At 40.9% G+C, this 12,274-nt stretch overlaps 1 protein-coding gene across 5 annotated transcripts in view; it reads right to left on the bottom strand.

Moving 5' to 3' along the window:
• The window catches only part of ADGRB3 (adhesion G protein-coupled receptor B3), a 461,010-nt gene that overhangs the window by 39,017 nt on the left and 409,719 nt on the right, over positions 1-12,274 (bottom strand). For all 5 annotated transcript variants that reach the window (XM_080997952.1, XM_080997949.1, XM_080997948.1 and 2 more), the window contains 3 exons: positions 4,736-4,886; positions 3,656-3,725; positions 1,933-1,999 (listed from right to left, as the gene is read on the bottom strand). In XM_080997952.1, coding sequence (XP_080854078.1) covers positions 1,933-1,999; positions 3,656-3,725; positions 4,736-4,886 — 288 coding nt within the window. The remainder of the gene's footprint in view (positions 1-1,932; positions 2,000-3,655; positions 3,726-4,735; positions 4,887-12,274) is intronic.

Below are 12,274 nucleotides of genomic sequence, written 5' to 3'. Positions count from 1 at the left end.
GATACTGAGTTAAGGACAGGGCAGGGGGGAAGATAATAAGTGTCTACTGCAGCACAGGCAAAGCGAAATGCATGGCATTCAAAGGGGGGGGGGGAGAAAAAGGGAAATAGCAGGGCATTCCTGGTGAAAGGGAATGGTTTTGCTGGTATGCACCACTTCTTATATCTTATATAAATGAATCAGATTCAGAGGTGCCCCACTATGAATGGAAGGGCTCCTTTGGTAGAGGGAACTGTGATTCTACTGAAGCTCCAACCTAGAGGAAAAAGGTAGTATTCCCCCCCCCCCCCGATTCCTCCTCCTTTTTTGCAGGTTCCAGTCCCTTTTCAGACACTGCGGTGTAGGATCCCTGTCAATCCAGAGCTGATTTTTGGAGCTGCAGAGGTAAGGGGGATTTAGAAAACAAAATCACTTCTACTCCTGCCAATGGGCTTATCCACTTCACCGACATCTGCTCTGCACAACGCAGAATCCAACTCCACATCTGTATCTATGGTCACCTCCAATCACTATTTTGCAGAAAGGATTAGACTAGGCATTTAGGTTTGTGATATAAGAGACTTTTTGTGGTAAGGAAAGTGATGGAGAAATGCACTAAAAAGTGTGGGATAACAACTGATAGATGGGAAGTCTGCACGAACAAATTAGAATTAACTATCACTGTCATATAACTTTCCCACAAACAAATCAGAACAATAAGCAGCAGTCACCAAACAACCTTTGTGCAACTGAATTAGGGCAAGTGCTCAATGAATAGATTGTCTGGAGGGTCTCTCTCTCTCGCCACCCCCTCTCTAGACTACAGGAGTGCTTCCACAACCTTGTCTGAGTTTAAAAGGCAGGGCTGATATTAATTGGAAGACACAGGCACGCAGTTTGATCAGGCAGGTTGATGCTGATGACATTCAAATGACCTAGATTAGTTTTTTGACTGCTATCATTTTTAAGGCATACAGCCAAAGTTGATGGGAAAATGCGCATTTCTGACAAGAAGGCGATTATGAAAAGTGACATTGTTTTCTTTTGCTTGGATTACTGAAGTGTTTCAGATACGATGGCTTGTTCCTTCTGCACTGTGTTAGTTACAAAAAAACAAAACCAGGCAGAGATATAGATTCTTTGAGGCTTCAAAGTGCTTCAGAGCCAATAAATATATGGTAGTTTCGGCTCAAAGTCAATTCACTTCAAAGGATTAGTAAGATTGGAGGCAGATCTGCATTCAGAATATTCAGAGGATCAATAGACACACAGTCAGCGTTTTCTGTTTTTGTGCACTGGGGGAAGGAGTGAGTATTAAGCAAGTAGGTGATTGTAAGCTTCTTATATTAATTTCCCCCTCATGCTTTCACTAGAGCTTATTAATTTGAAGGAATGAAGGAGGCGAGAATGTAAGTTTGCATGCTCTCTTCTTGCTTTTTCTGAATTTCACTACAAGGTGAAATTGCCCTGAGAAACCACACAAGAAGTTCCAAAAGAAATTGCGTTAACACAGCCATACTGGGACTGCAGGCTGAGAAAAGTTTGATTTTGTATTCCTTTACAAAGTGCAATTGTTGAGAATAATCAACAGTAATCAAACATGGGGCAAAATTCAGGAATGGTGAACTTGTTAGCTGGGGGCCAAAAGGAACCCCCAAAGCTCTCTATTTGCTTCTCGGAAATCTCCTCAGCCCACGCCCCCTCTGTACAGGCCACACCACTCATTGGCACACATATTATACATACCCCTTTTATAAATACAAGTGCACAAATTTAACATGTGTTAAGAGGGACAACCGCCCTTTAATCATATATGTATTTGAGATACTGAAAGTATATGCAAAATAAGTATGCATTCATAACTTCCATATCAGAATTTAGAACACTTAACATACTAGCCAGTCAGTGATTATGTTACCATGGTTACTTAAAATAGATGATTTTAATGTTTACCAAGACAACAGCGGCTGCAGGTCCAACAAAAGCATAGAGAAGTCCTCCTTCGAGAGAGAGCCAGCAACTGGAAAGAACATTAGAAAAGAACTAATAAAAATTAATAAGGTTTATTATTTATCTGTCTATATATCTGTCTACTGATTGTGGGGCCTCACTGATTTTCTCAGTCTTGGAATATCAAAATGTTTAAGATACTTTCTGTTAGCAAAGTCACTTAAATAACACAGACAGGAGAGAAAAGAAATTCTAATTATCTGAGGAGAAATAAGCAGAGATTTTGTCTCTCTTATTTCAGGCCTTGTTTATAGCAGGGTGACATTCAACCAAATTTACAGAGGAACAATTCCCTCATATCCACACAGCCAACCAGAAGACATGCTATTTCACCAAGTATCTGCTTGGTTACTAAGCAACACCTCCCCCTCTTGGCTAGATGACTTTAATAACAGAAGTAATCCTTATGTTCAAATGGAATGATCCCTGCTGTTGCACTTCCAACACTTTCACAACAAACAGAAAACAGAGATTTATTGCACATGTAGGCCAACACACCCCAATAAATCAGGAAGTCTGAAAACTAGCCATTTCCAAGACTATTTAGCTGCAGTCTGCAATGTATCCAACCCTGCAGAATGCAACCTGTACTTGCTGTTCTACTACAAGGACAGAGCATATATAGCTGAAATATCTTGTGTATTACTTAAGGAATATGAAACCTAGTTTACTTCTATGTGGAAGAATATGTCTGAGAAGATATTGTATTTCATGCTTGCTAAACATTTCAAATAAACTGTCCTTTAAAAAGTGTTTCTGCCAGTACTGAATATTTAGCATTTTTCATTCAGCAGTTTTCAAGTTACGGCACCATGGCAAAAAGGAAATCTACCTTCAAGGAAACCCTTTTTTTATGTGTGTGTGTTAAATGCTAAAATAGCTCATTTTTAATACAGTTCAACTTACAATTCTAATGCTAATTTCTCACACTTTGTTGCATTCAAAGCATCTTCCAAGTATTTTTTCACAGACTGAATGACACAATTTAAGTATTTTTCTGTTAATGCTTCATTGATGTCTTGCTTTTCTATTGAAAATACTTCATGAAGTAGACACCAAGTCACTCATCTAAAGCTCCAAATAAGATGTAATGATTTTAATGGAATACATGTAGCACTCTCTCAAAATAAGGAGCTCTGAATCCATCTCAACTCTAAGCGCCTTTAGAGCAGAGCTTTCCAAATTTTTCATGTTGGTAACACACTTTTTAGAATAGTTGTTCAGGGAGAGATAAATGAATAGGAGTGGATATGGGCACACCATGCCTCCTTTGCCGAACTCTTATTAATCACAGTAAGCTCTTGGAAGAAAGGGGCTGGTAAATCTGCATTTGAGTAAGAGGCTGTTTGCTAGAAACAACTGAACGAAGAGACCAGAACAGGCACACTAGGGAAGAAGCCCCAGGCTCAGGTACTTCTGAAGCGCTCTGACAAGATGAAGACAATTTCCCCATTCAATAGATAGCAATTTGCTGTCCTTTGGTAGCTTTCTGCCACATTTCTCCTCAACTGGGCCTGCCCATTGTTTACCAGCGCACTTATTATTCACCTTTACACAACTTCCATGTCACCACACAACAGTAAAAATACCCGAAAGCAGGTTGTGTGATAAACGGATGGAGGAGCAGGCGGTCATTAAAAACGTTTATTATTATGGAGTGACTTACTAGTTACTGGTTCCGTATCCTTTTGTCTTGGTAAAACCTATTGATATAGCCACCACCAATGCTGGTAGACCTGTAAGAGAAACCCCCAGTGATTAGCTTAGTGTCAGGCACGTCCAAAGTCCGTTTTGGGGGCCTAAAAGCTTAACAACTTTGGTCGGCCCCCACAGCCCTTCACTTCATCAAATCTGGCCCTGTTTGGAAAAAGTTTGGACAGAGCATGAGATACTTAATCTCAGGGTCATGGGTCTGAGTCCTCCATTGGGTGAAAGATTCCTGCATTGCAGGGGGGTTGAACTAGATGACCCTCGTGATCCCTTCCAACTCTACAATTCTGTGATTGTATGATTACTTCCCTACACATTTAATGGCTCTTGCCACAACGTATTTGTCAAGTCTCTAAGGTGCCACAGTGCCTTTGTGGTTTTTGCTGAAATATGGGCTACTCTCTTAGAATTTATCCAGCAACCGTTATTCCTGTGAGCCGCAATGCATGCTTCTTTTTATGGGATGTGAAAAACCACAGCTTACTATATTAACCTATAGAGATTGATTTCATAGGGAGGGGTGGGGGAAAAAAAAAACTTTTTCACCAGCATGTAATGTTAATGCACACTTCACCTACTAGGAACTTGTCAACAGTTCAGCTTCCATCCCAGCATGCATCATTTTTATGTTGCTAAGTGACCAGTACATTTGACATAGTATACAACAAAGAAACCACACTGAGCTGTGATGTATTTCAGTAAGGGTCTTTAAAATAAAATAAAATAAAACATTGCTTGTGTTTTTGTTATTACCGTGCTTTACTGAGAATCTGCTAAAGGCTGTAAGTTATGGTGTGATAAACTCTCATAATCAATGAGACATTCATCACCAGCCATATCTTGAAGCAGATCAATAGAATTAAATTATATTCCTGCTTGCAATTCTATAGAAAATCTCCCAGTACTAATATTCGGTTTAGAAACCGTGCAATCTACTACCTGTCAGGATTATTGAAACATGCATTCATGTTCCAAAGGTTATCCGTGCATGAAACATTAAGCTGAAAAACATCTTAGCTGAGTCATATGAACTCACCCCATCCAAGGCATAAAAAGCGTTTTCTTATGAGTCGTGTCCTAATTTTTCCAGTAACAGCCATGTAAGACTGCCACGCTTCCGTCAAAACCCAACAAAATGAAGCTAAGAAGAAGAAATGTAAAAATGCTGTGGTCGTGGTACAGATCCCCTGCAGACAGAGAAAAAGAGAGAATGGTTGTATTTAAAACTCAGAGATAGTCAGTTAATCAAAGGACTGATAAAATTTCAACAGTTTGATTTCTACTATGCAACAAACTCAGCTTTTATACCAGAAAATGATAAAATGTCTGGCTACATGCATTAATGTACACTAATTGTGAGTGGGAAGGCGTGTCTTCTGATTGAAGCCCAGACTGGCCTCTTTGTAAACCATCCATGTCTCCCAGCAGTTGGAAGGAACAGTGGTCATGCTGTCATCATAGGGAACACTGAAAGTGCACTGCCCAGATAACAAAAGGAACAGCAAAATAAAGTACAGTACAATTTATAATCCCTGCATTACACAAGTGTGTGAATTAGGACAGGAAAATAGTGTCTACCTGGTGTGCACTTGTGTGCAAGAATTCCAACACATATGTGCAGGAATAATGCACCTGAATGCTGCCTTCCATCACAAACTCCTTGCATGTGAAAAGACAGCCCATTGGGGGACAAGGATTTTGTCTATACTGGAGTTTAATGTGGATTTGAAGCTGCTTGTGTCTCTATTTTGGAGGAAGAGCAGCGCCCACATAATGTCTTCCTTGTCCAAAAAGCAGCCCACAATTCCCACTCCTGTTAAATTCGGATGTTTCCGATCCTCAGATAATTTAAAGAGGGAAGAAAATGCAGTACAAGAGAGCACATTACCCAACTTAGGAATGCATTGACGCACATTGAGTGGGTAGGTCTCTTTAAAAAACCAAAAAGCGTGTGATGGCATTTCTCTGGGCCACATTTATCAACACATTCCCTGCTTCCATTTTGTTTCTATTAGCCCCAAGGTAATAATACCACCTGCCTTTTTCCACCACTTGTAGTATTTGTATTTTTAAAGCAGCTCTTTTGCATAGCCCTGCTCTTGTTCTAAACAGCCATATTACATTTTTAATGCCCTTGTAAGTGCAGGAGGCTGGAAAAGGAGAAGAAAGGAAGTAGTAGCCTCCTGTGTGAGTGACTCCAAATCCTTTCCTGCCTTGAACCAACACATTTATTTTTAAAAAAATGTTGGCTGCACTTATGGTCAAATCTGGTATATAAAAAAACTTGTATTTCAACTTTTAAAATATATATATATGAAAATGTGTGTGAGCACAGGTAAAACGAGTACCTGCATGCATGTGTACAACACACCTCAGGTTTCCAGAACCTGTGGTGCATGCAGAAGTACTAATTGAGGTTAGGGGAGAACAGTGCTCAGCGCAAATGCATCTTATCCAGCACTGCCCACTAGTGTGGACAGGAAACACAGAGAGAGACTTTGGAGGCATAAAACTGAATGTGCTCATGTGTGGCCAAAAGTGCAAAAACCCATGAATACGGCAACACCCCAGTGTGGACACAGCCTGGATATCTTTCAGACATACACTAGTTCTGCTAACCATCCATGATTACTTTGAGTAAGAGATGCAATAGGGCTGAAAAGGAGGTTGCTTTTTGTGTTCCTTTTGGCTATGAAACCTTACAAAACATGCATGACACAACAGCTGTAGGGCACTCTTCAGCTTTCGAATAGAACCAGTGCAAACCAACAATCCTAATAGTATCTCTCTCTCCCCCAGACAAATTGCAAGTGTACATTTGAACTCCAAAGGGGGAAAGGGCTAAGCTCCTTGCCTTATGGAGATTTCACTGCAAACTGCAAATAATTTCAACCCATGGGAAACCTCTTTATATATTCAGCTGCCATCTCTCTATATATTTTGAAGTGTGGTTTACACAATGTAAAAAAACTACACCGTTATTTGGGTTATCCCCCTCCCTCCATGCATGTCAGTTTCTACCATCTGAGAGGCTCTTTGAAGCCATCGATACAAGGCTCTCATCTGACACTGTACCACTTAATTAAACTTGACACAATGGCTCATATAAGTGAGCTTGACTTTCCTATTGGAAGTAAATTATGATCCATCATGTCCCTGCTTTGCATTCACTACAGAGCCCTAGATACTGGAGATTTCATAATATAATATGAAATGACATAGTAGCACTCTAGCATCAAAGTAACACGGGTAATTTAAAGGGATACACTGCACAGGTTACATTTCCTGGCAGCAAACAGTTGTTTGCAACAGACAAATGAACATTTAAAATTATTAAGTTATTAGTGTGGGATGGGTTGTTGATGGCTAGGAGAGGATATACTAAATACAATTTATCCCTCCAGTCTCCCATGTGTGTGGGTTAAGCAGAGCATTAAATTTCCATCCTTAGCAACAAAAATATAAGCTTTGGAACTAGGCTGTGAAGCCTTTCCTTTTCTGAGCAACTCCAGCTCATGAAAGGGAGCTGGATTCCCCCCTTTTTAAACCCCTCTTAACAAACAATCAGACGACAACTTAAAAAGGAAACTTAAAAATAGCCTTTGCTTACTTAACAGTATTGCATTGGATCACAGCAAAGGCTGCAGAACTATGCAGGTAAAAATAGTTCTAGGTTTCAAGATACTTAGTTGATTACAAAAATGGAGTCTGTGCTCAAGGACGGTGCAGACAGACACCTGTCCATAGCTGTCAACTTTTTACTTTTCTTGCGAGGAATCCTATTTGGAATAAGGGAATTTCCCTTTAAAAAAGGGGGAAAGTTGACAGCTATGCACCTGTCTGCACTGGGAGACTTGGGAGAGGGGGGGAGAGAGGTGGCAGGAAGAATTAAATGTCTTGGTTTTTCCCGCTACAGTAAACAGAGGAAATGACATCGCACAGAGCTCTCTCTCCATCAATTGCATTACAGTGGTACCTTGGGTGACAAACACCTCGGGTTACAGACTCCGCTAACCTGGAAGTAGTACCTTGGGTTAAGAACTTTACCTCAGGACAAGAACAGGAATCGTGCTCCAGTAGCACGGCGGCAACAGGAGGCCCCATTAGCTAAAGTGGTACCTCAGGTTAAGAACAGTTTCAGGTTAACAACTGACCCCCGGAACGAATTAAGTTCGTAACCAGAGATACCCCTGTACTATGGTATGAGTCTGCCTATCTAGCAGTACAGTTCTGTGGTTGTTTGCCCCTAGACTTTCTAACTGTTAGTTATTTGACTGCCAGTGTCCCACAATTAGAGTCTTTCTTCTCTCTTCCCAGCTCTGTATGCAGGCAACAGGCACTTATGTGGGGAAGGAGTTTGCTGCCAGTGTTTATGTATGCAGAGACAAAAGTGGATTTGGCAATTTAGGCACTTATCCTGGGGTGGGGTGGGGTTTCAAGCTCATTTTTCAAATGCTTCATTTTCTGTGATCTCAAATCAGCATCTAATCCAATTCAATCATAAAGTGCTACTTGACTTCCTGATCTTAAGTATATAAACTGATGTATCTTCCTGCTATACTGGTGTTAAGAAGATGCCTTGTCACAACACAGAGAGCAGAATTATTCCTAATCACAAAATGATAAATAGAAACAGCATAAAGGTGAAGGTAAAGATTACTAAAATACTTCAAAATATATACAAATCATTTATGCAAACCGAATGATATATCCATCAAACAGCACAAGTTTGCTCTGGATCCCAGATGACTGCAGCTAACCACAAAAATCATATATGTCCCATAATAAATGTTTTAGGCTTTAGAGTGGCACAAGTCTCTGTTTTTTAAAAAACAAAAGAAATAGCAGAGCTATCAAAATCAAAATGCTTTCCATAATATTTTGTTGGTGAACAGTATTACAAGTCAAAATGAAACCACAGAGTTGCTTTAAGTGAAAAGATAAAGGGATGTTGCTTTGTTTTAGAGCATCTTTGTTTCATGCAGAAGCTTCCCTGTTCAATCTCTGATGTCTCCAGGTAAGACTGGAAATATCTCCTATGTGAAAGCCACTGCCTGTTGGTGGAGACATTACAGAGCCAGGCAGAATAAAGGTTCTGACTCAGTATACAGCAACTTCTTACAATCAGTGAGCAGAAGTTTTAGGTAGCAAAGCTCACACCATGTCAATCCTCAAATAACTTCCCAGAGTTTAGACTTCATGGCTTAAATTCTAGAAGCCCACTGCATGAGTGGAAAGCACTTCCTCTTACCCAATGGGAGAGGTCACCATTTTCTGCTAATAACCTCCCCCCTCAGTACTGCATTGCATGACATACCGTTTAACTTTTTCAAGCCCCAAACTGGGAAGCACTCTGAGACAAGTCTTGTGACCTGCGCTTTTGCACTTTTGGGGGGACTTTTCTGCACTTTTGGGGGGACGAGAGCACAGCGTGAGAGCATGCAAGGTTGTGGCACCCCAAATGGCCCCTACGATCTTGCTTAAAAAAAGGGGATGTCCCATTTTTTTCTGGGGCACTTGGGAGGTATGTGTTGAACTGGAGTCTCCCTGCCACCCTCAGAAGCAGCTTTTCAAGGAGCGCCTGGGGGCTACAGCATGTGGGGCCATTGTGGGGTGGGTAGAGAAGCTGCTTTGAGCCATCAGAACTTAGCCTGCAGTTTAAAATCCCAATTATTAGTTTCAGGGCTGGTGAGCATATGATCTGAGGGTGTAATGAGAATTGCAATGTATAGTGGTTTGAGAATCAGGCTCCAAGTCTATGCAGAATGTTATATATACAAATCATTTATGCAAACCGAATGATATATCCATCAAACAGCACAAGTTTGCTCTGGATCCCAGATGACTGCAGCTAACCACAAAAATCATATATGTCCCATAATAAATGTTTTAGGCTTTAGAGTGGCACAAGTCTCTGTTTTTTAAAAAACAAAAGAAATAGCAGAGCTATCAAAATCAAAATGCTTTCCATAATATTTTGTTGGTGAACAGTATTACAAGTCAAAATGAAACCACAGAGTTGCTTTAAGTGAAAAGATAAAGGGATGTTGCTTTGTTTTAGAGCATCTTTGTTTCATGCAGAAGCTTCCCTGTTCAATCTCTGATGTCTCCAGGTAAGACTGGAAATATCTCCTACAGCATGTGGGGCCATTGTGGGGTGGGTAGAGAAGCTGCTTTGAGCCATCAGAACTTAGCCTGCAGTTTAAAATCCCAATTATTAGTTTCAGGGCTGGTGAGCATATGATCTGAGGGTGTAATGAGAATTGCAATGTATAGTGGTTTGAGAATCAGGCTCCAAGTCTATGCAGAATGTTTAGCATGGCAATTTCTAAAAAGCATGCTATTTTAATCCCCATGAAATCAGGGACAAACGTGTTATTGACTTCGGTGATTAAAAATTTAGGCTCAACACGGTGTACCTGCGAATGCCGGCAGTGACAGGCAGGGAAAAACATACTATGCACTAAACCTACTAACTGGATTATTTTCAGTTACAGGAACAGACAGGGGAGAATAGAAGAGAGGAAAGTTATAGCATGCATATTGATCTTCAGAAGCAACCACAGTAGGTAGTTGTGGAATCAAACTTTATTTTATTACCATTCATCCTTATATTTAACAGCTTCAGCATGGTAGCCAATCATCCCATTCAGGTTGCTCACCTCCTCTCCTTGACTGGGTAAAATATTGCAGTATACAAGATTGTGCACATGAAAAGATGGTTTTGAAATCCAACCAAGGTAACAAAAATCCCAGCCATGTAAGTATACTTGAGCTACTACCGTATTTTTCGCTCCATAAGACACACTTTTTTCCTCCTAAAAAGTAAGGGGAAATGTCTGTGTCTTATGGAGCGAATGTGTGGTCGATCGCTGGCTCCCTTTCCGGCCCCGCCCCCTTGCCCAGGCCTCCATTTTTGAATGTTCTGCAGACGGAGGCTGTTTGTTTCCCCAGCGACATGTGACTGGCTGATTAGATTATCTGTCTGGAAACTGTAGAAATGGCTCCCTTTCCTTTCCTAAAGAAGCTGCAGAACTATGAGTTGAACCTCCCCAAACCAGGATTTTTTCCCCTTTGCAAAGTAAGTTCAGCAACTTTGAGTTGATCCTCAAAAAGGGGGGGCTTTTCCCCTTTGCAAAAGAAGCTGCACAACTTTGAGGTGATCCTCAAAAAACCAGGGCTTTCCCCCTTTCCTCCTCTAAAAACTAGGTGTGTCTTATGGTCAGGTGCATCTTACGGAGTGAAAAATACGGTAAGTTTATGACAGACAAAAAAGAATTCAGCGTTTAGACCAAATGCAAGTTGCAGAAGATAACACTTAAATTCAGATGATTAACAGTGCAATTGTTTTACTGCCCACTCAGAAATAAGTCCCGTTGACTGGAGTGAGACTTATTAATAGGTAGATGGGTATAAGACTTTAGCCTAAATGTGTGGGTTTTTTTTATTCCTCTCCCTAAGTAAATTTAAAATTACATTTGGTTTTCTTATGAACAATAGAAGTGTGTGTTGGTATGCGGGAGAGAAATCCAATTCTGGATTAGGTGAACCCTGTTACATAGGCTCTGGAGCTCACTGTCAAGAATGTGATTGTGCTTGGATCCCGCTTGTGGGTTTCCCCACAGGCATCTAGTTGGCCAGCCACTGTGAGAACAGGATTCTGGACCAGAAGGCTCATGGCCTGATCCAGCAGCCTCTTCTTATGCTGTTGTATTCTATAGTTTAAGCTAACACACCATGGCATGCCTGCTCTGGGATCATCTCAGGATCTGCTCCCCTTCCTTAAGTTCAGCAGAAAGGGAAATTTCTGGCGATAAATTCCTGTTTTATGCATCTCCCAGAGGGTGGGACCTTGGGGCAGCATCTCCCCTGGACGGCATGTAGTGTCCAATCATGAAAATCCTCTCCAGGAACAGTGTCGGCTCTAGAAAGCCTTCTGGAAACTATACGAGTACTAAATATTCTTCGTTCTGGAGGGCTTTTGTTTAACTTGTCAGGTGGTTAATGGGACTGTTCATAAATGTCGCTTGTCACTTTGAGGATTCTAGGTGCAAAGCAGGATGTAAATCTAATAAACAGCATTCAGCGCATGCGTTAGGGCTGCCGTGCAGGAGTTGGTGATAAAGATACTCAGTGTCATTGTCAGACAGTGGTCACCTTTAGTCTGTATAGTCTTGTATGACCCTTTTCAGTTACAAAACACATAGCCGTTTTCTGATTAAGAAAGTGATGGGGAAATGTGCCGAAAAGTTTGGGGGATGAACACATTCTTAATGTATAAGCACTGCACAAGCAAATTCAGGATGAATGCTCATTGTCAAAGCTCATTGTCATAAAATGTCATAAAATGAACGAATACACAACGGCGACTGGAAATAGCCTAATTTCCTTTTACTCTGAGGTGTTTTTAAAAGGTCTTAGTCATGCTTGAGACTTAATAAGCTCTGTTGAATCAACATGCTAACAGTGAGTGGAGAGTCTAGGGCATCATTTGATGTCACTTGCTGAACGATTATACTATGCTGGTGCAACTTGGTGGATTGATGCTCCTGCATTGACAATACGTGCAACTACT

The sequence above is a fragment of the Podarcis pityusensis genome, assembly GCF_964106645.2.
Source record: "Podarcis pityusensis genome assembly, chromosome: 3".
NCBI lineage: Eukaryota > Metazoa > Chordata > Lepidosauria > Squamata > Lacertidae > Podarcis > Podarcis pityusensis.
The sequence above is the reverse complement of the archived record's forward strand: the minus strand, read 5'-3'. Positions and strand labels throughout refer to the sequence as shown.